The following is a 26,516-nucleotide window of genomic DNA, read 5'->3' as shown; positions in this document are numbered from 1 at the left end:
TTTCAGAGGGTGCTGCTGCTCACGCAACCATCCTAGGCAGTAGCTCCCTCTTTACGAGAATAGGGTTGTAAGATAAAAGTGATACCCACAAGGAAGGGTCAAGTCAGAAACCATTCACACTGCTCATACATATTTCCCAAATGAAGATCCAGAACTCTGGAATAATTTGAATGGTCTTTTCCACCTTGAGCATTCTAGAATTCCAGAACTTCGCAGTAGAAATGTCACTGGGAATGGAAATTACACATAATAGGGGAACTAGGGAGAAAGAGCCTGGGTCCCTGAGAACAATGGGGAGCATGGCTGCCATATCAGCCCTGGTGATCTGTGGCTTTTTGTCAGAAGAGCATGTGGTTAAGAGCACAGAGTCTGGAGCCAGACTGCGTAGATCAAATCCTGGCTCCATCACTCATTACTATGTGACTTTGGGCAAATGATTTTACCTTCTGTGCCTCAACTGATCATCTGTTAAAGTGGTAATATCCTATCAGTGTCATAGGATATTAGAAGGATTAAATAAAAACAGTGTTTGGCACAAAATAAGCATTATGTAAATGTCGGCTAGTATTATTGTTATTAAATGAGGAACAAATAAACCATCTTGTTTCAGCCTCAGTTATATTGGATTCCTATTTTTCACAGGCAAATCTAACCTAATTTCAAAATGTATCTTAAAAATAAGTCAATTTTCAAAGTTTCCATTTCCACGTTTTGGTCTAAAGGAAGGAGATCCAATGAAGTTTTAGTTGGTAAGATGCCACTCTCGATAACTGTACCAATTCTGAACCTTTAGCCGTCAAGGGAGCAAAGGGATCAACAGACTAGATGCTAAACCCTCTTCGGGGGGGCCTCGAGCTGGGGGCTGTTGTTTCCCCATGTCCTGCTCTTACGCCTGGCCTGCCCATTAGTCCTTTGCTTTCACAGACAGTGGGATAGTTCACCAGCAATTCAGAAGGAGGGAGCAGAGTTTAGTTCTAGTGTTCTGCCTGCTGAGAAGATAAAATTGACATCATCAGTCAAAAACTGTGAGCTAAGTGCACCAGCAAAAAGCAGCAGAGATAGGAAGGCCCAAATGCTCTCTGAAGGGCTTCGTTCGGCATAAACAGTCTGTTCAGAAGGAACATAAAACGTCCTACTTGAGAAAATTCAACATATAATTGAGCTGAAATGGAAAACCATGCCAGCAACACAGTCTCAAATGAGGACAGTGTTTCTGATTGTCATTACAGAGCATACAGCAGCCAGGACTCAAACTGGAGGGAATTAGATTTTAAGGAATATTTTATGGCTATTTTAGGAGTCAAAGCATCTAAAAAAGAGGAAACCCAAAGCTCTTTATAAAAATCAAATTGCCCATTCTGGGCTTTTCAAGAACATACTCATTTATTAGCTGATAAAATGTACTCGAGTGGTAGCTCCTGTTGAGGGTTTATTTTTCTGAGAACTCCAAGTCTTAGACCTAAAATCAGCCTCACGTATGCCTCAAGAACTCCTCAACAGCTTTGGGAAAAACTGGTTTTCTTTAAATTGACAAGAGTAACTTGTCCATTCATTGCTCTAGGCATTTCCCAGGAACCATCTGTGATAGTAGGGCAATTTCCAGATTGTGATCTGCCGGGTCAGAATGATTCAGCCTGACTGGCAGACACAAGAGGATTCAAGGCATCAGACTGCAGACAGCCTTTCTCTTTCACAGAGCCTCTGACTTACCTGATTCCTGTCTTTTTTTTTTTTTTTTTAACTAAACTCATAAGAATACCTTACATATTTTCTAACCACAAAAGTAAATTGAGAAAAGGAAAATATAAATCTTTTTATATGTGTGAGAGGAGATGTACTGTTTCAAAAAGCAGAGAAACAGCTGACTATGATACTGTGCCTGTCAATCATGGTAGTGACTAAAAGGTAAATATTAACTCAGAATAATAATACATGAACTCTGGCTATACTCTACTCAGTGTGGGATACCCTGGGTAAAATTAATTTTAAAACCAACATATCACCAAATTTTCTTTATTTTGCACAGGTTCCTGTATTACTTTTACTTTTATTTAGCAAATGGTAGTGGCTGCTGGTTAACTCAGCCCCGTGGCACTAGCTGTAGTACCCCAGGTTACATGAGCCCAAACTACATGAGTATTCAGGTTATGGGGCAAAGAAATGGCAGATCCAGAACACACTTAACCTTCTAGGACCTGCCCAAAGACCACCCAAAGAGCCAGGCAGCATATCAACAAGACAATGTGTGTGTCAACAGGCTCTGGGAAGTCCGGGTCCCCTAATGCCAATGTCAGATGCCCATAGGCACCTCGTCTAGGCTCAAACATCTTGAATATGTTGACTATCTCAATTTCTCCTCTGTTGTAATTTCTCACTTATTCTTGGGGTCAGATGAGAGAAAGCAAAAGAGCCAGTTAGCAAGCATCCGCATGCCACTTGTGCCAGGGAGAGAGCAGGCTAGGTCTTATAATCCCAAAGATGACAAGCTACAACTTGACTTTGGAGAACTTACCTCCTAAAATGATAGCAAATTCAGCCCTGGACATCCCATCAAATGCACATATTACTCTCAAAAGTGTCAGCTGAAAGTAGCTCAGCTCGGCACTCTGACTGGGCTTTCTCCATACATGTGTCTACTGCTGGGAAGAGTCTCAAGTATTCCTCAACTGCCTAGCACATATGAGGCTGCTTCATCTGTGAAGACGGGGCCTGGAGGCATCTTGAGGAAGGGGTTAGAGTTCCAAGTAGGATGAGTGCTAAAAAATTCTGCAGCAGCCCCATTCCCCAGTTCCCTCCAAACTAACAGCATTAAAATGGAAATGGAATATCTTCACTATATGATTCAATTCATATAAAGTTTAGAGATAGGCAAAACTAATCAAGGAGTCAGCAAAATAGTTAACCTTGCTCAGGAGAAGGAGAGGGACTAGAAGGGAACACAAATGTTCCATATCTTGATACAGGGGCTGTTATTTAGGGGAAATTTATCAAACTGTGCATGTATATGTACTTTAAAAATAAATGTTATACTTTAATGTAAAATTTATATTTTAAAAAGCAAAAAGGAATGTCTTAAGAAAATAATGAAAACTCACTATTACTATGGAAGTCTGTCCAGTTTCATCTTTGGCTTCCACACCTCACCAAACAGGGAAGAATAAGGTTGGTAGGGCACACGCCACATGCAAACAATTGGATCTGAGGTGGAGAACAAAGCCTCCCGGGAACAGAGAGCATGGAGCTGGAGTGTAATCCACAACAGCCCAGGAGCAAGATGTGTGACAGGGTCCATGGTATTTGGGTATGTGGGGCATTATTAACAACTCCTCTTCTCTGAAAATCTGAGTGTTAACTATCAAAAATTAACTGCATGGCTTGCCTTTTTGCCTCCTTCAGGGCTTTGCTCAAACATCCTCTTCTCAGGGTGACCTTGATTCACTACTGCTTAAGACCTGTTCCTGTTTCCACTCTTACTGACATTTCTGTCCTCCTTCCCTGCTTCATTTTTATCCATGGCACTTAATCACTATAAGCTTTCATTTTCCCTGAACGAATAACTACAATTAAAAGGCAGAGATATCCAGGAAATAGTTATAGTCGTATCCGCAGTGCCTAGAGTAGTGCCCAGCATAGTACAGGTGCTCAATAAATACCAGCTGATAAGTGGTGGCATTCCATCTCCATCCTTTAGAAGAGACAGAACTTTTGGCTAACTCAACACACTATCGGAATACTGTAATTCACTGCCCTCCAGTGGCCAAGCCCCGTAAAACCATACTAATTACTGGATATCTTGCAAGTTATCACAAACTTCATTCTCTCATTCATCTAGACATGTAGAATGTGTATTTTGGACACCATAATGAAGGCTCTTGGAATATGAAGGTGTTTGAAACAGTCTCTGGCTTCAAAGAATCATACAGTCTGGTGGTAGAGGGCAGGATGGAAACACAAACTAATTGGTGGTGTGGTAAAGTTCTACAAAAGAAATAAATGTACTGTGTTATGGAAAGAGTACTACTGGGATGATGGGGGCAGGGAAAAAGTCCTGGGCAGGCTTCCAGAAAGAAGGGGAGTCTTAAAGACTGTACAAGAACTAGCTTAGGGGATAAAGAGATAGTGCAGGATAAGGCTTTAGATTTAAAATTAAAATATCAATTTTGGACTGCTGAGTTTAAGAGGTGAGGCAGGGCATAGATCACAGAGGGCCTTGTACAACAAGCTAGAGAATCTGGACATTTTAATCTGTAAATGATGAGATGCCACTGAAGGGTTTTAAGCAGAGGAGCTCCATGGACAAGTCTGTGTTTAAATGGTGTGGAAGATGGGTTTGAAGGCGATAAAACCAGAGATGAGAAAACATACTTAGCGATTTCAGCAATCCAGGCCTGACCTAGGGCAGTCATAGGATGGAGAAGAAAGCAAATTCAAGAAATATTTAGGACATAAAATCATGAGAGCTTTGTAAGTGATTAGATATGGAAGAGAAAAAGGAATCATGAACAATTCCTAGCATTTCTGACTTAAGTGACAGAAAATGCTGCTGAGAGAAAAGGGTGAGTGGGTATAGGGAGGAGAGAAGTCGATCAAACACTGAGTCTCAGGAGCCCAGAGATAGCAAGGTCTACCAGTTGTCCACAAATAACTGTTCCCCTTCCTCCTTGATGATAGGAACCCAAAGGGTACTGGCCACCTGGGATACTGACTGTGTTTTCCAGCCTCACTTGCAGATAGTTATGGCCATAAATCTAAGTTCAGAGACAAACCCAAGCATCATGTACTTCAGAAGTGTCCTTAAACGGAAGGAGTATGCCTTCCTCCTTTTCCTCCTTCATACTGGCTGGAATAGCGATGTGATTACTTGATTGGCAGAATAACAAGAGAAAGGAGCCTGGACCCCTGATATCTTGGAGCAGCATGCAAGCTCTGTACTGCTTACCTTTTGACTTTTAACATGAGAGAAATAAGCTTTTCTCTATTGCTTGAGGTACGTGAGGTATTTAGGGTTCCCTGTCACATGCAGCCAATCCCCAATGATCATCTATGAAAAGTGGAAATGACACATAGGAAAATAGATACATGAGTAGGAGGTATAGGAAAGCCTTCCCTTCTGAGAGCTCCAGTGCCGCTGTGCTTCAAAACAGAACCTGAAAAGAAAATCCTACTGTACTGCTTCACGCAGAGAAGAGGGAGAGATACTTGATACTTAGTGTTCCATTTGTAATGAAAGAAATCACTGGGCACCACTTTTCTGAAAATGTGACGTCAGGAGCCTCACTCTTCTGCATGATTTCCTCACATGTGTCACTTAAATAGCTGTTGTTAAGCAGTTTATTTGGGAGATGACCTCACTATCAATTGCATTTGACCATAATATGTTCAGAGCCAGATGAATAATATCGTCTAAGTGCAAAAGGTTGTGATTAGAGGATAGAGGTATTCTGCAGTCTCAGGAATCACAGTCCAGAGGCTCTCTCTCCCAGGGGTGAACCGCTAGCACCATCGCCCCTGGACCCAGACACAGCTGGCTTATCCATGGAGGACCCACTTCTATATCAGCAGCTGGCTTCAGCAGAAGCTGCCTGGGGGCTAGGCTAGCTAGAGACAACTTCTATCAACTCAGAGGGGAGTCACTGGGATCTCCCTGTTTTCAACTATTTTATAACAAACATGACAAAAAACATGAAGCAAGTTCAGGTACTACTTTATAAAAGTGATAGAGAACAGATGCAGGAGGACAAAAGAAAGAGGCCAAACAATGTCCCAGTGGCATATGGATCCTACAAATGTACTAGGGCAGATCCTCCATGCTAGTTCAGGGAGATGTGGAGTGGGGTAAGGCTGCCTAGTGAGATCTGCCAAGATGCCAAGGGCAACTGCCTGGCCTGTTCCATAGGAAAGATACCTGAGACCTCCCACACTAGGGAGCATCATATGAGAGAAGTCATAGCAAAACACCCTTCATAGCAGCTGCCTTATGATACCATTAAAAAAAGGGGGTGGGAGATGGGAAGAAGCATTATTACTCAGACAAGAGACTTGCTGTTGAAGGCCGCAGTCTTGTATCTATGTTCAAGAACGGCCTTGAGGCTGGAGAGAAGTCTGTATGCCTTGTTTCTTTGAAATTTAATTTATATCCCTCAAATGATGATCAGATAAATGAAGTGTGGTATATCTATATAATGAAATATTTGACCACATAAAGGAATGAAGTATTGACACATGCTACAACATGGATGAAACTCAAAAATATATTAAGAGAATTGTATTTAAATAATGGCTCCCAAACCTTTTGGCCATCTGAGCTTGGTTAAGTTATTTAACCTTTCTAATCCTCAATTTGTTTATCTATAAAACGCAGATAATGACAGTACCTACTTCAGAGGATTATTGTGAGGATTAAATAATGATTAACAAGACTTTAGCCCACACATGGTAAACACTCATGTATAAATAAATAAATAAATAAATAAATAGATAGTAGCTATTATTATTTTGTTATTACCCCTCCATAAAGTGAAGATCGATAACCATCTAAGAGGCTCAGAGGTGTTCTCCATGTACTAATCGCACATTCGTCTGGACATGTAGAGATGGATAAACCTGCCTTGCTAAGATTTCTAACTGTTCATTCCTGATGTTTCATCCACAACCTGTATGCTCTGGAAGACTCACTGCATATTTAAGAGGTGGCCTGTTGTTCAGCAAACAAAGCATCTTCCTTGGATGCAAAGAATCACAGAGCCTAAGGAGTAAATTAACAGATAAAACATTAACATTGCCCTAAATGCAAAGGCCTTTTGGGATTTACCTGTCTTTACTTTACAAAAATAGAGTAAATACTATGTACTCTGTTTTAAGGATAATGCTAAGAGTTGAACATTTATGTATTAGAATACTAAATCACAAACTTGTCTTTTAAAAACTTAGTCACAGCTTACCCTTATGTTTTCCTGTTGGAACTGCTGCGTAATGACTATGTTTAGAAAAGACAGTCTGATAAAAATGAATTAAACATAAACAAAAGTATATACAAAATGAAAGAAGCCAGACACAAAGGGCCACATATAAGTATGATTCTATTTTTATGACATGTCCGGAAAAGGCAAATCCATGGAGACGAGACATAGTGGATTAGCAGTTGCCTAGGTGGCAGAGGGGATGGGAGGCTTGGAGTTGATGGCGAAGAGGTACAAGGTTTCCGTCTGGGGTTATAAAAATATTCTAAAATTGATTGTGGTAATGGTTCACAATTCTATAAATACAAAAGACTAAAAACTATTGAATTGTATGTTTTAAATAGGTGAACTGTATGGTATCTGTTACATCTAAATAAAGCTGCTACCAAAAAAAATAAAACCCACAAAACAATTTATAAATTTACTGCAACTCCAATAAAAATGCCAAGGGTTCCCTACCTCCTTGATTTGGCAAGTTAACTCTATACAGTTCATCGAGAGGAAGAGCAACACAATTTTTCAGAAAGGGTGATGAAAAGGTCTGACTCTGGAATACTAATAAAACATACCATTAAGCTAAAAAATCCAAGCCACGTGTTACGTGATAGGAACGGAGATTAATAGAATAGAAATAAGTAGAACCATGTAAATAAAGGAATCTATATTATATTATGAAGAGAGATTTCACATCGGGGAAAAACACATATACTATTTACAAACAAAGAAAAACAAGATACACAGGTCTATCCACACACAGGAAAAGGTCGACCATAGTAGTTATCTCTGGTGGGGGGGATGGAGGTGGAGTAATAATACTTCTAAATTGTTTTGATTTTTTATATGAGCATGTACTTCTACTGAAAAATTTTTTTTAAGGGAAGGAGCAATAAGAAAGATACTGCCTACTTTGGAACGGAGAATGGAGTAGAAGGAGGTCCATGGACATGGATCTAAGATGACATACCACCAAGTCGTACAAAGAGCACAGGTATTAAGACCAAAAGTCCTGGGTTTGAGTTTAGAAAGCCCATTAAATATTTGATGCTTGAAGTTCTCACCTGTAAAATGGGTTGATACATATACCTTAAAGATATATTGAGGCCTACGAAATGAAATCAGGTATGTCAATGTACTTTGCAAATGGTAAAGTGCTTTAAAAATCAGGGTATTTGTAAAGATATTACTGCGTGGTATGGCAAAGCTCTAAGTTGAAAACCAGAAAAACAAGGGCTAGCACTACAAAGTTCAAAGGGAAAGCAGAAATGGATGAGAACTAATGAGACCGATCAACCAACTAGAATGTGTGGACCTGATTTGGACTCTGATTCGAACCGTTAAATATATTTATGAGAATCAGGAAAATCTGAATACTGTTGCATGAGATTAAATAAAGGTGCTATTACTATCTTTTAGATGTAATAATTGCATTACGGCTGTGGGTTTCTTTAAATATTATTTTCTAGAGATACATATAAAAATATTTATGAATCGAATTATATATTGCTTGATATTGAGATTTGCTCCCAAATAATTCACAAAGTTGAGGGGGTGGAGCATGGACAGAGGTATAGATGAAACAAGACTGGCGGCTGAAGTTGGGTGATAAGTAGTAAGGATTTATAGTATTATTTTTTCTACTTTTACATATGTTGGAAACTTCACATAATTAAAATTTTCATGAAAAATGAATGGGCCTCATCTTCCGAGGTCTAGGAGAAGGTAATCTGAAGTCTGTTAGAGGGAAAACTGAGTGCAGCCTTGCCATTAAGGGCTTCCTTGCTAGGAAGGGCAGAGAAACCCACACAGCACTGCATAAAAGTTGTGGGTCAGCAGATGGGGCTGACAAATCAAATATCGGGATTGGAATGAGTCACATCTATCAAAGAAAGGCACAGGGCTTGGTGGGGCTGAAGGGGTTGAGGTAGTAACGGGACGGATGCCTATAGAAAGTAAAGAGAATTTTGGTATAAAATATAAATGGCAACTAACAAGATAATTAAATATCCAACTAGAATTGCAGCTGCTAAAGATTATTTTTAACTAGTGTAATATGTTAACAAGATTTCATGCTGACATTTAGACTTCAAATATAGATTAATGAATAGATTAATACCCTTCTAGGCTCATCCTTTAACACCACTTTACAAAAGTGCTATTGCGAAAAACAACCCAAATCCCAAAAGATTAGCTGCACTGTTCTTAATAAAATTAAACACGCAGAATTAAGCTGCCTCCAAAAGTTGACCTATTAATGTGAGGGGAAAATAAAAAGTTCTCTAGCAAAAGCTTTACTTATATGCTTTCAGCAGCTAAATTTTCACTGGTCTCGCTTTTGCTCAGGGTCACCTGATATTGCTGGCAAGACCTTCCACCCTTACTCCCAGTTCTGCCCTGGTTGCTGCCACTTAAGGGGAACAAGGGATGATGTCATTCAGTTGCCTTACTTTCTGAGACTGCCTCATGAAAGATCAAAACACCATCCCTTTGAGGCCCATGAGTGAGATGACTCGAGTGAGACATTTCTTATGCCCTCTGCCTTCAAGGATCTCTACTCTAGTCCACTTCTCATTACCCTCCTACCCCCTGCTTCTTTCACAAACCACAATAATCTACCACCCCCAGAGTCTAAAGAAAAGGTTCCTAGCTCTGCCACTAATAAGAAGACAGGGAATCTTATAAACTCATCTGTGAAATGAAGGGATTAGATGAATGGTTTTCTCAGACTCTTTTCAATGTTCTGATTCTCACATGAGCCTCTCCTTAACTAAGTGAACAAAGCATTAGGCCATGGCGGATGGGTTTTCCTGTGAATCCTGAAGCATATATGATTAAGGAAACCAAAAAAGTGGAAGATCTTCAAATTCTTTTAAGACTCTGCCTAATTTAGACCTGGCCAAAGGAAGAGGCGGGCTGTGAGGAAACCTAACTGCTGCCATGACATCAAATCTCTCTATCTAAAGTGACAAGAACCCAGTGGGGTAAGAGGTGGAGGAGGAGAAGAAATCAGGTGCTGGAGTTCTCCTTGGTCCATTTCGTTACCTCCAATGTGAGCTGGATGCTGATGCCACAACCTTTCCTCCTCTACAAGTCCATATCCCGCTCCTGGGATACAGCATGGAAACTGAAGTGGGAAGGCCTAATGTACAATCTAAAATTTCTGTGTTTCGACAAGTTCAAAATAATCCTAAAATAACTTCAAGTCAACCATCAAATCATCTGTTTATTCATGGCAGAATATATCAATTTGGTCACTTGTGTGACAAAGCAGGTCTTTTTAAGTGAGATCAGTGACCATCTCAAGAGATAAATTCCAGGCTGCTACCACTGTTAAAATAGGTTTAGCTGTGTACTCTAAAGCTATTATCCTTTTTCAGCAAGATGTGCCTACTGGCTATACTCTTGGGGAAAACAAACAGACCAAATATAAGAGCAATAGCTTGTTCAACTTGGTACTCATGCTTCTTACCCACATATTCTGAGAGGAAGACGACAAAGAACGGAGTGACCAGGTCATTAATTCCCTGGACATACCCACTGGCAGGGTGTCGGATGGCCCAAATAAATAGAATTCTTTCGAAGATCTAGGAAAATGAGAAAAAAAGAAGACATGACTGTTGGACCAAAGAGACACGCTCCCTCCCTCCATTTACCTAACTCGCAATTCACAGAATTTCTAGAAAAAAATTTTAAAATACCACAGACAAAAGAAGTATATAAATACAAAAAGTTTCTAAGATGCTAATTGTTTTTAAGCAGGGGGGTAGGTATTTCTTGCCCTTTATTTATCTTTTCAATATCTAGCCATTGCAATATAAAATTGGGAAAAGGATGGTGACACAAACAGCTTGAAAAAGGTTTGCAATGGATGTCACTAATTCAAGATGTCATTTGTAGATACTGTTTCTTTATTTCCAGGGCAAGATAACAGAACATCTAAGTTGTGATACTTTTTCTAAATCTCTTTTTGTCATTACAGGATTTAGAGAAGAAATACCTTCTCTATCACCCTCTCCTTCCTCCCTGCTGAGACGAAAGATATCTAGATTTAGTTCTAGCCCAGCTTGACTACAAGCTAGTGACAGACTACAAAATACAGGAAGTCACTTCATATACCAGGATGCAACCCAGACATTTGCTGGGGATAGGAAGCCAAATAAGCCAAATCCCATGGACTGCTATAGCTGAGAATCTGAAAAGAGAAATCAGCCAGGGGCTCCATGGGAAAGCCTCTGGGGTTAAGTATGTCAACTACAAAGGGCCAGAGGCTTAGAATGGGAAGAAAGATCGTTATGGTCCCTTTGCAGAGTCTAGCCCTGTCCCACTCAACTACATTCCCCTCTGCTTTCATTAGGTCCTCTGAGCTTTCGCCCTATCCGCTTTCAACATGATAATACTCATTCCCTGGCTTCATCCTGCTAACCACAATTCTTGGGTCCAACATGAACTGCTTCATATCTCTGTGAACCAAACCAGAGGGGTAGCACAGATGATAATGACTATGTGCAGAGGGACAGGAGATTATAGAGCCTCCATAGCATATGGGCTTTGCAGAGACCCTACCAGTTGGCTCTGAGGGCAGACTGAAGAGGCCTTCTCTGTGGTCAAGTGAAGAGGAAAAAAGCTCCCAGGGAGAACAGTAAAAAAGTAAATGGTTGTATGGTTGTGGAGTTGGTTAGCTAGTGTAGGAGAGAAACAAAGAATCACATTAAAGGACCTGTGCTGGGTCTGCCTTCCAGCTGGCAGAGAGCTAACAAACAGCTCTCAGTGGCAACACTCCTGCCCTTCCAGGCAGTGAAAACAAAGCCCTGTCTAGGAGGAGCTGGCCTCTCTGTCTCCATTAGACTTGCCCACTTGCTCTCTGGGGCTGAAGGAAGGGCTTGGTGTCCTCATTTGTATTAGACCTGCTGCACTAAAGGGGCCCTCCTACATTCTTTCCTCTCTGCTGCTAAATGACCCCTCCTGCCCTTGAAACTATAGCTCAAGCTAGACCTTTCATATTCAGGAAGATCTCAAGTATTCTCTCCCCACTCTGTCTCCTCACACCTCTTGTGGCCTATGTCTGTCTGGGTGTCTCTATTAGAAGATCCTCTAGGTCAGTCCTTCTAAAGGACTTACCAGGGCTTCTACGTCATACTACGAATACACAAATCCTTGGTGACTGGCTCTAACAATAGCCGAGGGCATGGAAGATAGCCATTCAGAATCAGGAGATCTGCAAAAAAAACCTCTACTAAGGATGGGACAACATAGATAAACTCACCCTGTACAAGTGAAGACACCAAAGAGATGGAAATTAAATAGCACCAAGACTGGCTACCAGAGGAGACCATGGAATCTTCCTACAGAAAAAGTCTGGGATAATTCTGCCTTGCAGAGAGGAGAGGACAGGATAACCCCAGAAGGCCTTTCTATACCTCTTCTCCTAGTGTGAGTAATTCTGACTTACTGTAGTAAATGCTCAAGTATCTTTCAGATTTGCAAAGAAAGTTTTTCAGTATTCAGGGTTACTTAATTCTCCGCTTCTTGATTGGTATTTTACATTTGCTATGGAAATATGATTCAAGAAAAATTGGAAAGCCTATAGTTTGATTTTCCTTCTTTGTATTCAGGTCCCACTATTGGAAGATTTTTAAACAAACTACTTTCCTTGTCTCCGAGTTTAAAGTAAGCACACATAGGTTAAATAAAGTACCTGAACATCTCCAACTTAAAATGGGGAATAAGCAGGGGTGAGCTATGAGAAACTGTATGGAAAACAGAGGGATCCTATATGGGTTTTTAGCTTCCTTTGAGCTGACTCTTTTAGGTAAAATAATGATGTCACCCTCAAAAATCTCTTGATGCTACTGGTAAATCATGAGGGATCCCACCAGTAGAGACATCTATAATAAATAGAATTATGAACATAAACTAAAGTCAATAAAAATTATTTTGAGCATTTTCCCTGCCATCCCTATTATGAGGATTCTTGAAAGTGGAATTCAAAGAGCACCTAAACCCTGTACCCTAGCTACTATGAAGCTGCTACAATCTCAACGAGTTTATATGACTAATCTCAAGGAGTTTATAGTGACTGTTTGGACAAAAGATAACAGTCTCACTGAAACCTTCCATGTGCTTCAGTAACTTGTTAGGTCTCAACATACCATTATTAATTCATCTTCTGGGTATATAACCAAAAGAATTTAAAACAGGGGCTCAAACATGTTTGCCTGCCCATGTTTACAGCAGCATTATTCACAATACACAAGGAAGCAACCCAACTGTCTATCGCTAGATGAATGGATGAACAATATACATATATACATATAGGGAAACATTATTCAGTCTTAAAAAGGAAATTCTGACACATGCTACAATATGGATGAACCTCAAAGACATTATGCTAAGTGAAAAAACCAGTCATAAAAGGACATACTGTATGATCCCACTTATTTGAGGTACCAAGAGCAGTCAAATTCATAGAGGCAGAAAATAAAATGGTGGTTGCTGGGGAATGGAGAGTTACTGTTAAAGGGGTAAACAGAATTTCAGTTTGAAAAGATAAAAAGTTCTAGAGATGGATGTGGTGATGGTGGCACAACAATGTGAATGAATGTATATTTACCATGATAAAAGAAAAATCCTTATCCCAGCTTGATAAAGTAAACACGGGACAAGGAATTTTAAGATGTGGGTTCTAGTCTTTATCCTGTCACTGGGTAGCCTCAAAACTCTGGGCAAGTCCCTTAACCTCTCAAGACACTACTCAACCCACAGGTTTGTTATGAAGGTCAAAGGAGAATGCACAAGAAAGTGTTCTGAAGGGACCAAAGCTCCATATCAGGTTCTGTCACGATAAGCCATAAAGCTGCCCTTGGTGGGAGGGGAAGGCTCCAGCACTTATCCACGCAGGACAGGTGCCTCAGAGGTGCGAGGGGAGAAGGGCCGAGAACATGAAGTACTTCCCTCACCTCCTGTACAAGTGGTTGCTGGAACAATGGAATGAGAGGATTCGTCCTTGGAATGTCAATGTGAATCTGAAAAAGAGAAGCCATGTCCAAAAACACAAATGCCAGTTTGTTCTTTTGAGAAATTATTTTCTTAATAAGAACTAGGAATAAAGGGAGTAAGAGTGAGAGCACAATTTATATTTAGAAAGAACTGACATACAAAAAAAGTCTAGTTAAACCTACCAGTCCATCTGGAATATGCTTCCATGATAGCAATAGCTTATTGAACAGTGAAGAAACCTCCCCCCAAATAAACACTAATCTCAAAAAACAATAGGCATCAAGTCACAACCTAAGAGAATCACTTGCTTTTTCCTATTGCTCTGAAGTCTATTTCACTCGGAGCTGGTGCTTCCTTAACAGTTATGATCAAAATGTGCACCCCTTTTCCCAAATCTTACTCATCGACAGTTACCAAGAACTAAAAGAACTCTGACGGCTGCAAAAACATGCCAGAGAAGAACCTGCTCATGAAGTCATGACGTGTAAGAAGTGGGGAAAAACCAGGGGAGCTGACCTTCAGCAATCGGCACCGAAGTTCTGACTTCTGTTACCATAGAGGTCACTATACTTGGCTTTGGCCTCGGGATTTCCCAATGCCCAGTCTAATACTAAAAACTGTGTCAGCAGTGGCAGAGGTTACTTCAGCTCTTCAGGCTTGTTGTAGACAGCTCCCTCCCCCAGTCTTTCCCCCTCTTCTGTAGCCACCAGGCTCCTCTTCTCCTCCCTCCACTTTTCCATAGGCTGTGGGGACCACTGTGAGCAATAATGGAACATTTCTGCCAAGGCTGCTGACGGCTACAGCTCCTGGAGACAGACAGACAGGGGTGAACAGGCACTGCACCTGCCAGAAGGACACACTGATGTCACAGCCCAGAGGGACTGGACCACTCCTGAGTGAACTCATCTTTCATCTTGTGTCCCATTCCCCTTACTACGTGCAGTGAGGCCTGTGAAACAATAGTGTTGGCATCATCATTAGAAGCGAAGGTCTCACCTCGGACCTACTAAATTAGAATCTGCATTTTATCATAACCCCTAGGTGGGATTTTCTCAAAATCCTAGGTGATTTACATGCACACTAAACTGTGAAAAGCATTGCCACTGGCCAGTAGGGAAAAAAGTCTACTTTAAATGGCTAAAATCAGAGCTACTGAATTAGAAAGAGGGGAAACAGTACTGAGAATAATTTTTTTCCAGACCCCCCATATCTACTTCATATATCCCCAAGAATAAATTTAGTTCCTAACCAGCACACCGTTGCCTGAAGACTTGGAAAATCTGTACCCCGATAACATTTTCAGGGGATATACTTTAAGATTATGAATACTAAGCAAAAAGGCAGCAGGTGATGACTGTACCTGTCTGTAGGTATCCTGGTGATGTTCCTCATTTCGAGAATCATAATACTGCTCAATGAAGCCAAAATATTCCTCTCGCTTCCGCTGCAGGGTCAACTTCCTCCTCTCGGTGTTGGCTGGGAGATAGCCCTATAGACAGGACTGCTAGTCAGATGGGGACAGATATTGGTTGGATGAATCCTTAATTTTTATTTTAGCCTGAATAGTGACCTGGAAACTATCAAAGGAACAGAAGGAAGACTGCCAAGAGGACAAGGGTAAATCTCTTTTTGGTTCTGACCATCCAGTGTTTGCCCTTTCCTCATTCAATGAGATCCACATGTGCGCAGATGAGCCAAGGCCAACTTTCCCAGGGTTATTTACTCTTGGAGCCCTGCTCTGTGCTTAGAGCTAGGACCGCTAGTGAACACTCCAGAGCTCCCAGAGTTGGCACGGTAGAGCAGTGTATGTAGGTCAGTTGGAGGGAACTGGACCCACAAGTCAGCACCTCTGAGGGCTGCTTGTATGTAAGACACTACTTCTGAAAACCAGAGAGAGATGGTCAACTCTACAGCACATCTCAGTGATGTGCCATGTAAGTTTGCGCCGGCTGCCTGTTCTTTTCCATGGTAACATTCAGAATCACCAGCTTAGGGAGCTGCAGGAAATCTGTGACACAGAAGCTCCAATGCCCAGACAAAGAGCTGGCAGCAGCTTCCCTCCTAGCCAAAGCTCCAGGCCAACTTTCACTCTTGTTCCTGGTCTAGATCCCACTCTCAGTTCTTATATCTCCTGTTCCGTTCTCACCAAATCTACTCTTAATAGCATTCAAACTTATTAGAAGTGGCAGAGGCAATGATTACATGGTTACAAGATTGAGGGTGGGAAGCAGTCAGGAGAGAGAGAGGCACTTCCTCTTGCAGATGCTATGGAACACATTCCGCAGCGAGTGCCTGGAGGGCAGGGACTGTGGTTTATTCATTTTTGTATACCCTCCCAAACCCTGGCACCATTCCTGGCAAACAGCAGGCCCTCAATAAATCCTTACTAGGTGAATGAATGAATTTCACAGGATTAGGAAATCCAAGTGTTCCCAAAGCAGTGGTCGGCACCATGCTCTCTGTACTCAGTGAACGTGAGACTAGTGCAGACTTCCCAGGGAGGCCCATTTATCAACTCTTCACAGCTGCAATGTGGGTTTCAACCACTTTGTTTATTCCTATTGAAAAGGAGTGAAATGCAGGGACGGTGGAAACTTGCCCAAACAAGTGCTGGGATCACCCTGCCTCACTATATCCTTCCTCCCCAGTGGTGAGAAAGTGAGATTGTGACTGTAGGAACAAACTTGTGCTCTTCTACATGTGTGAGAATAAACTCTCAAGAATGTGTTTCTTTATGCATAGAAATAGGACTATAGTCCCACAGTTCTGTCATATCCACTAGGACCACAGAAGTCTATGGAGTAAGACTAATGTGCCCGGACTAACCTCATCAGGTAAGAAGGGCTGTGTGAGCTCACGCTTCTCTACATAGTAGGTAGAACTCACCGACAGGAGTCTCCAGGTTACAGGTCGAACCTCCCTGGGAACCCCTGGCCAGCTACACTTCCTCAGTTCATCTGCAAACAGATAACAGCTTCGTTGAATTTAGCTCTTCCTACAAATGCCCTAAAACCACCTCAGTCGGCACTTTCTGATGCCTCCCACTGTTCAAGTTAGATGATCACCATCACCACAACCACCACCACCAGCTACTGACAAGCATAGGGAAAAGCCCAAAACAACAGCTCTGAGCAGCAAAGTGCCAAGGACACGGTTCTGCAGTAGTGATCCAGTCAGCTCAGAGATTAGAGGGGAAGAGAAAGACCAGAGGTATAGATTTCATTAAGAATCACCTTGAGGTGGGGGAAACCAATGCCAGAATAGTTGCACAATGGTCTACAGGCCACAGGACCCAGTTCCACCTAATTTGGACCCTAATTTCTAGTAATATACTTCTGTCTTAATACCTGCATGTCACTGCAATGGGCACCAGATCGGGAGATGCTGGAAAAGTAAAAGAAGGAAGAATAAAGAGCAATAGCTTCCAGATCTCTGAGAATTCCAGTCACCAAGAAGTCCTGTCGTATCCAAGGCTCAGGGGGACTCACCTAAGTCAGTGTTGTGGCTGGAGAGAAGCTGACGAAATTTCTCTAGGCGGGTTTTCTCCCGGACAGTCATGGGCGGTGCCCCAGAAGCATTCTGGTCAGAAATCCGGGCAACGAGAGGGATGATGGGTCGGAGAGGGAGTGACTGCTGTTTGTGGAGTGTGTTCCTCAGGCAGGTATCACCTAGGATAATTTGAAAGAGAAAGAGAACAGCCTGAGTGAAGAGCATGGAATCTGAAAACCCTTAAACCTGACTGTTCAGTACTGGTCTCTCCTCCTACCAGAGCTGCAGCAAACAGTTTGTGCTCTGCCTGAAGATGCCCAGCTGAGGGGCAGCCAGGGGATGGAAACACAGCTATGCTCCACTCATCTGCCCAGAGGGCAGGCTGTATTTCATCATACATATCAGGACACCTATGTGCTCACGGAGACTCCGATGCTACAGCAACTCTGAGAACTTTTTTGGCAACTCCAGAGGTCAACTGAATATTTTCTTTCTACCCCAACTTGGACCTTTACTCAGTGCTTAATAGTGCGTTTGGTAGCAATGTAATCTAAGGCCATGTTTGCCTTCCCTTTTCACATCACAGAGCACGTAAGAAACAATGATACCACAAGGAGCACTGCAATAAAAAGGGGTGGCTGCTCTCCTGAAGCCCCGGGCCCTACCCTGCTACCCAAAGGGCTGAGAGGATCAACACCCCTGGCCCAATTCTAACCTGCTCTTGGTACCCTGCACATTAAGAGAGAACCTCTGGCTGCAGTTCTTCTGTGCTTCTACATTTCCTACCAAATGAATGAGCTTTTAATTCTGCTGGGATATGACTAAAACAACAGGAACACTGATTCAAGTTGAACTCTATGTCTGGTTCTAGACATTTCTAAACTAGATGGTAGATAGGAGAAATGAGTAGTATAGGACTAACATTTATTGAGTGCTTACTATGTATAAGGCATCATCCTGGTCACATTTACATATTTCTCATTTGATCCTTAAAACACACGGTAAGAATTTACTACTACTATTTTTACAGATGAAGAAACTGCAGCTCAGAGAGGTTAAGTAATTTTCAAAGAAGATCCGAGAGGACACCTTAGATCATTCTGACTCCAAAACCCTAATTTTACCACCCCAAACAAAACTCAGTTTTAAATTTTGCCTTTTCATGACTGTTTCATATTCTTTATATATCTGGGCCTTAAAAAGTAGTAGTCACAATAAGAATTAAACAGTGATGACTGAAAGACCAGCACGACTGGAAGGTTTACAGAAACAACTGCCACAGGGTCCTTGGTGGGGATGCCTGGTGTAACCTGAGGCCTAGAAAATGCAGGCCTCACACTGCAGAGACTGATGTGTACCTCTGATATCAGCGATTAACAGAAAGATGCTCACAGGAGGAAACCTCATAAAGTTCATCTGGGGAATGCTCTGGGTGGTCCTGGCTCCACAAGGGCAGCTTATTACAGATCGTGGAGGGGTCTTCCTCACACTGACACCCTCTAGAGACCCGCAATCTGGCGCATACACACTTTCCATAGCCGGTGGTTGTGGTCAACTGGTCAATCAACAGTGAATGTCTGCCTGGGCATGACATGGAAGGTTCAAGTTGGAGCCCAAATCAGTGATAGAAAGTGGCTATGGAAGGATTTTAAAGGCCTTACAGCATAATTTTGTGACCAGATGCTTAGTCTGAAACTGTAAAAGAAGTTCTCTTAGAACATGAGCCAGGACACACTCCAGGGTTCTGACATTCTTCTACTTCCTTTTCACTCTTTACCAGTCAGCTGTTTTAACTTTCACTAGAATGAAGACACTCCCTTCTCTAGCTCAGAATAACTGGCTCCCATAAAACCCTTTAGGGCAACATTAAATATAGCAACACATATTTAAAAGAGTACACTGAGAGTCTCCAAACATCTGATAAAGCCACTATCACCTCAAGCAGCTACCGAAGCCAGTTTCCTGAACAGACACAGAAAGGGCATCTCCTCCTGCTACACCCAACCTGATGGGCAGGGAGCTGTGACACCAGGCCCTCGGGCACATGTTGCTCTGTCACTCAAGAACAGGAAAAAGGCAACCTTATGCTGGTGGCTGTTCCTCATGGCTGAGGAGGCTAACTAACAATGCCAAATGTTTGTGAAATTCAACTACTAACAACTTTAAATGTATTGGTCAATATTCTTTAACCTAACCAGGCCTAAAGCAACATGAAGCAATCAGACCACAAAAGTTTTGGACTCCAGCACAGGGAAAGTAAGGGACTGACAGGAAACACTTGGGTGTCAGGAAGTGAAGCCTCAGGTCGCAGGGACAATCAGCCATCAATGTGGGAGAAGTAAGTACAGCTTATTACCTGTTAGGCTCACTGATGTTGTACCTGACTTGAGCTTCCTCATTTATCACCCAATAGAAAATCTGAGTGATGCCATATAGAAAAATTGTTTTTATTTAAAATGCAGTCTGCTGAAAAGGCTGAAACTAAGAGGGGAGCAGGACGAACTTACTGGAATTTCTAGACAGCTGGGCGTCACTGCTGGACTTTATGACCTTGTAGCTGGCAGGAACGTCAGATGTTGTTGACTGGGACCGTTCTGGTTTCAACCTCAGCTTGCTGTGGTTTTCTAAGACTTGGGCTGCAGTTGCCAAAGCAACTTTTGAGTTCAGAGTTTGGAAAGAAGGGGAAGAAAAGTCCTCTTCTTCATCATCACCAATGTCCCAAGCATCACTGGTATTCCGGGCAAACTCATGAAAACTGGAGGCCTTCTTATTCTTCAGAGGAATTGCATTCACTTTTGACCGTTCTTTAATGAAGCTTTAAGAAAGGAGACACCATTACCAAAAAATGGTCTGACACATCTCACCATCCTCACTTGCTTAATATTATAGAGTTTACAAACTATCTCATATACAATCATTACCTTCAGACAAAGAAACACCCATATCTATTCCTCATCTACATTCATCTAGGAGAGCCCTGTGCTAGAGACAGATGCAGCAAAGACAGCAATGTTCACCAAATATTCCACGTGCTCCTCCATACTTCTCAACCCCTTTGCACTTAGGCAAGGCTATATGACTAGCTCTGGCCAGTGGGCTGAGGAGAGAAGGGAGGCAATACGCAATCACTTCCAAGCCTGAGAATAAAAGAACAGGTGTGAGTTCTCTATAAGCTTTGTTCTACCATGGAAACTGATGAGGCTCCAGATGGTGGCGCCTCCTGCAGCCTGAATAAGAGTAACTACTGGAGCAGAGCCTGCCTGCCCTCCACCGCACCTGACTTCACTTTGGACATGTAGTGTGAGCAAGAAACAAACCTCTGTTGTATCAATGTACTGAGATATCAGAGTTAATTTGTTGTATGGCACCATAACCTAAACTATTCCTTAGAGTAAGTAGGATGTAAACTACTGGTAGAACAAGAGGTAACTTTAGGTAGTCTATTTGTGACATTAAACATTGAGTTCCAAAATGAACAAGTGGTCCTTTTTATCGTTAAAAGTGCTTCTGCTGACCTTGAGGACATGGTCCCAGGTTGGTGCTACTCTGTCTTTAAGACTATTTTTTAACAAAGTGAGAGCAGCCTTAGGGCCAACATATTTGTAAGCAACAGGACTCAGCTTAGAATTTAATAATGTTGTTTTTCACTTGTTTATTTTTAAGGTTACTTTCTATTGGGAGCAAATGGTATTGGTTTTCCATTTAGAGAAGAGATATGGTTCATTTTTTAAAATCAATCTAATTAAGTAAATTTTTTTTAATGCATTTAGTAATATAGAACATGGCAAAGAATCGTGAAGATTTGAGGAACACTAGATTTTCCTCATTGAGGAGAGAGAATCTAGTCCTAAGAGTCATGTAGACCATCCCTACTTTCCTGAACTTTTCCTTTTTATGCCCCCTCCTTTGGGAGAACTTATTCTGATTCTAGGGGACTATGTAGTTGGAAAATTTCTAACTCAGTCTTACCTAGCATCCCTCATATCCCAAATAGGGAAGCAGAGGATACAGCCTTGTGTAAGTTTACACCTGGGGACTAAAAATGCAATAGGCAAAAACATCATTAAAATGCCTCGTTGTTCCCCCAGCAAGGCAAGGCAACTCTAGAAAACAAGGCTCTGCCAGAAGAGTTTCCCCGTTTCAAAGAAATGTCTCTTCTTTTGGGTAGAGGTAGATGGTCCCTGGATGAGTCCAATACTTATTCTGAAAGATAGCTGTTATTAACATTGATAAATACAGACCGATAATTCATACAGTTCATTGCAATGTCTCTATTACTAACATCAAAAATGGAGTAAGGTATCACTTGAGGCGTTATTTTCGAACACTAGTCTCACACAGAGTAAAAGAAAAATATATCACATCAATATAAGAGAACACAAGATCACAAGATGTAACAGCTCAAATGTGATGGAAACAAGATATTGATTTCCACTCACTAAATTAGGAAAGATTTAAACCTGTATTCTCGTTAGTCAACCAGGGTGTAGTGAGACCAGCTCTCTAACACTGCAAGTGGGGGAGTTTGTACAACCTTCTGGAAAACAATGTGGCAACAAACATCATGAGCCTTAAAAATGGTTCATAATCTCCAACCATAAGACCATAGTCAGAAAGTCAAACAAAAATAATCTAAAACAGTTTATAATGATGTTAATTATTTTGATTAAAAACTGCAAATAACATAAACATGTAGAAATTGGAAATGATGAAAGAAATTATGGTTCAGCCACCAGATGGAATGTTATACTGCTAGTGAAAATCATATCCTTAAGGCTATTTAATACTAAAAATGATCTCAATAAAGTAAAAATTGGAACCCAAATTAGATATTTTTAATGATCGCTCTATTTTTTTAAAAAAGTATATACATAGAAAAGACCAGGAAGAAAATACATCAAAATGTTAACAGTACTTATCCCTGGGCTGTGGAATTATAGGTGATATTTAATTCCATTTTTATACTTCTCTGAATTATTCATATTTTCTACAATGAGCATATTATTATTAGTCAGTGGAAAATGTTGTTTTGATGGTTTTCATCAATCCTCAAAGTAAGAGCACTTATAAACCTACTGAATGAAAAACTGGAAATGAACAAGAGCCCAAATCAAATAAAAATGAAGCAACTCAGTGCCAGAAGGCAAATTACTCTTCTGCAGACCTACTGAGGTTGTGTGTTCTGGACTCATCAATATGGCTGCTTCTTCTCTGTAAAAGGGGATCCAGGATCCACAACCTGCAGTATATACCATAGATGGCCCACTGCCAAGAACTAATAGGCAGATGAGTAAGAAAGATCAATCATCAATAAAATACTACAATAGGAGTATGCGGTTATTACTGTTTTCCTCTTTGGAGATTATGTGTACCTGAAGACGGCACATAATGAATCCAACAAAGTGATATGGAGTACTTTATGGTAAGGTTAACTACTGGGTTTTTTTGTTTTTTTTTTTTGTTTTTGGTTGATTTTCCTAAATATCCTCTTGATATTTTGAGAATTCTTTAAATAGACCATCAAATCAAGAAGCTGAATTTTAACTCAGGTCGAAGAACTGACCGGGTGCTAATAGTCTAACACTGGGTGAAGCATATGCACTCTGTGTTGAATTAAAACACTACACCAAGAGGTGGGCTATGTGAACTTCCTATACAAACGTGGTAAATCAGCTGAGTGCTGGGTACATGAGTGTTAGCTATATATTTCTTTACACCTTTTTATGCAATTAAAGTAGTTCATTATATTTTTTAAGCAAATGTAGATTCAATATAAGTAAACTAGATTAAGAATTATTCAAGTGATGAAGACTTTTGCAAACAGAAATTGGAAAGACATATTCTAACACAATGAGGAGGAAAGAAGGGAGGAAAGGCTGCCATTCCCTATGACAGAAAGATATGAGAGAGTCAAAGCAGACCATTTTGAGGCTGCTAGAAATTATTTTAGGGATACCTGCCCCACAAATCTCCAAACTCAGACAACTAGTTAGAAAGGTCAGCTCTGTCCTGAGGACAGGGGTGGGAGTCTGAGGACAGAAGAAGGATGAAAGAGGAAAGCAAGGGTGAAAGGTACCTAGGTACCACTGAGAGAAAGCAAAATCTATAGACCAAAGACAAGTATGGAAAGATTTAAGGCTTTGAAGATTTTCCATGTTTATTAATTTTGTTCTCTCCAGAGGAGATAATATAAATTCATACATGCACAATAGTTAACATTTATAGGCTATTTACTAGGTACCAGACTCTGTGCTAATATTTACATATACCCATTTTCTTACTAATGCTCAGTCATAAGTCTATGAGGTACTATAATTATTATTTCCATTTATAGGTGAGAAAACTGAGGCTGACTGAGGTCATGGGCATGCAGTGAAGTCTGGGCTCAAATCCAGGTCTACCTGACTGCAAAGCCTGCATGCACTCTCTAACACTCTACCAGAAAAAGTGGTTAAATAGAGGGTTGAGGTCTAGTAGGATCTGCAGCCTGGGAAGAAGAGTTGCCACGCAAACCGAGCATATAATCTCCCCAAGGGTGCACAGTTGACAGCCCTAACTCTCTTATAGAAATAACTTCCTGTCTACACAGAATGCAGTGTATATGTTGGTAGCCAGATTGGAAGAAGCTGCATCTAGGGATATGGACCTTGGAGGAGAAATGTCTCTTCCTTTTTGACCCCAGCAGTCACAGTAAAAAAATCAATGCAGGTACTTCTAGCTTGGGGTATCTCTGGTTTATAGGCTGCCTCATCTTAACATGGTCCCAACTAAGTTATACCTAAGGTACAATAATCCCACAGTGTAGCTTGAAGTTTAACCAAGATTATTTAAACAGAACTATATCAAAATCACAACCAAGCTAGCCTCTGATAGACACCTTCACCATACCTCCTTGCAACTGTAATTAAAGTTTAAAAAGCACTTTCACAGATACCTCATTTAACCCTCAGAACTCTGTGAGGTGAGTCTTCTTATTTCTATTTTATGCATGAGGAAACTAAGGCTCAGAGAGGTTATCTGCCCAAGATCATGGAGCTAGTAAGTGGTAAACAAAAAGGGATTCGAGAAGTACAGGTGCAACTAAAATCTTCTAAGAACAAAACAAAAGGCATATTTAATTTAGTTGTTTGGTGAATAATAACTTTTTTTTCCTCCACTCTTTAATTCCCTCCACCCACTTCGACCCCTGACCTATGGATGTTGCCATTCCCCCTTAAGATCTGGATCTCTGAAGGCGGGAGATCTCCTCCCACGCGTCCCTGGCGTATGGTCCGTGGCTCCACCTGGGGTGACACTAGTAATGGATGTGAAGCAAGTGGAGAATTTAGTAACATTCAAATAAATCCAGTCATCTCAATAACTAGTGTGGCTTCATGTGAACTAGCTTTATAACCTGGAACTAAGATATCAATTCAGAAAATAAAAAATGTAGAAGCTTGGCATACCATCAAGTGGCCAATGGGGCTGCTCAGCAGTAAGACTAGTTTTATCTAAGCTATAAAAATTGTTACAGGCAATATTATCACTAATGGTAATAATATGGTAAATTGAAGTCAATATATACAGACAGGGAACGACTTAGTGTGCTCATGCAGTTTAAATGATTGAAAACCCAATAAAAAGGCTTCTGCTACGTTGGGGATTAACCACACAGTAATTAATGGCAGTCTGAAGTGGAATGATGATCATGTAGCAAAGAAAGTAATAAAAATGTTCCAACGAGGTACTAAAATAAGGGTAATAAATGTTTTATAGTAATAATCTGGAATTGTAAAATGGTCCAGTGCAAATCTGTATGTTGTCCCATGTTGGAGACTATTAATACCAAACCACCATATGCATGAAAAGGGGACACAATCTATTCAGTGACAATTATATTCCTTCCAAATTGCAGAGTTAAGTGATTACCTCTATTGAAAGTATGAATGCCACTCTGCTGAATGATCAGTGAAAACATTCACAGTTTTATATCATAAACAGGTGGGAAAACAAGAGTATATAAAGTTTGTCTTGGCAGTTGGGGATATGGTGATTATCCTCAAGACCTGTCCTAAATACAGAATCAGGGAAAACTCAGTCAACGACAGGTACAAACAAGGTACAGTGACTCTGACTAAGGTATAAAATGGGAAAGTACACCCACTGCCTTATGTTTGTTGGTTAGACAGATTTATATGTGAGCCACGTGTTTATCAAAGGCCATGATAAAATATAACTATAAAACTATAACTTTCATAGAAATGTCTCTAAGATCAAGCATGCCCAAAGATAGAGGCCAAAGTTCAAAGAAAATCTAAGAAGATGACCCATTTCCCTACTTAAATTCATGGTGGCTGAGTGATGGCCCATTAGAGAAAGTTGTGACGAAGTGATAATTGGGGGTCTGAATACACACCTTGAATTAGGTAGGATCTCTGTTGTGTTTGAAAATAATTTATTAGACTTTTACTAGAGAAACGGCCTCCAGGGACCTTTTAACTCTATTGCATGGCTGGGTTTCTTTGAAGATGTCTAAGAGAAAGAGGACCTAAAGAAAGCCGGCCCTTCAGATATATTCTATTTGCCCTAGTTCTCAGAATATAAGTTAGGAAAAGATGGCCAGCATATCAATATTAAAAAGCAACGAGCCCCAGAAAGCAGATCTCCTACTAGAATAAGTTCATCAATCATCCAATTTTAGGACAATAATTAATCAATAAAGACCTTTTGTCAGAAAAGATAATTCAATGCCAAACCCCAAATATACCTACGTCCAATGTAGGAAAAAACTCTTTAAAGTGAGTTAATTTCCCACTTTGAACTGTTTAAAGGTAAGAAAATTGCTCATCTTCTGATCCAAAAAAAAAACCAGAGAAGCTAGAAAAGGACAAAGTGGAAAGTGTCATTTCAGCAAAGTAGGGGACGGTTCAGGGGTGATGGAAGAAGTACCACGTGAAAGGAAAAACATTTTGACTTACTTTTTGGTGAGCCGAGGGTCCAGAGGAGGGTGCTGAGCTCCATACACAGGCTGGATGCTAAAAGCAAGAAAAAAAGAAGAAGTTGTCAGAATACTAAATATGTTGGGTGAGTACCATT

The 26,516-nt window shown here is 40.9% G+C and overlaps 1 protein-coding gene across 2 annotated transcripts in view; it reads right to left on the bottom strand.

The window, feature by feature from the left end:
* TBC1D22B (TBC1 domain family member 22B) overlaps positions 1–26,516 on the bottom strand; it is a 61,171-nt gene that overhangs the window by 22,967 nt on the left and 11,688 nt on the right. Inside the window, exons 2-8 of one of the 2 annotated variants that reach the window (XM_016152676.2) lie at positions 26,399–26,455; positions 19,949–20,256; positions 17,441–17,620; positions 16,839–16,909; positions 15,313–15,441; positions 13,913–13,978; positions 10,426–10,540 (exon numbers count right to left, since the gene is read on the bottom strand). In XM_016152676.2, coding sequence (XP_016008162.1) covers positions 10,426–10,540; positions 13,913–13,978; positions 15,313–15,441; positions 16,839–16,909; positions 17,441–17,620; positions 19,949–20,256; positions 26,399–26,455 — 926 coding nt within the window. The remainder of the gene's footprint in view (positions 1–10,425; positions 10,541–13,912; positions 13,979–15,312; positions 15,442–16,838; positions 16,910–17,440; positions 17,621–19,948; positions 20,257–26,398; positions 26,456–26,516) is intronic. The other variant, XM_016152677.2, reaches the window with a different exon arrangement.

Source organism: Rousettus aegyptiacus, unplaced genomic scaffold, assembly GCF_014176215.1.
Source record: "Rousettus aegyptiacus isolate mRouAeg1 unplaced genomic scaffold, mRouAeg1.p scaffold_m13_p_1, whole genome shotgun sequence".
Classification (NCBI taxonomy): Eukaryota; Metazoa; Chordata; class Mammalia; order Chiroptera; family Pteropodidae; genus Rousettus; species Rousettus aegyptiacus.
This window is presented reverse-complemented; position numbering and strand designations above follow the sequence as displayed.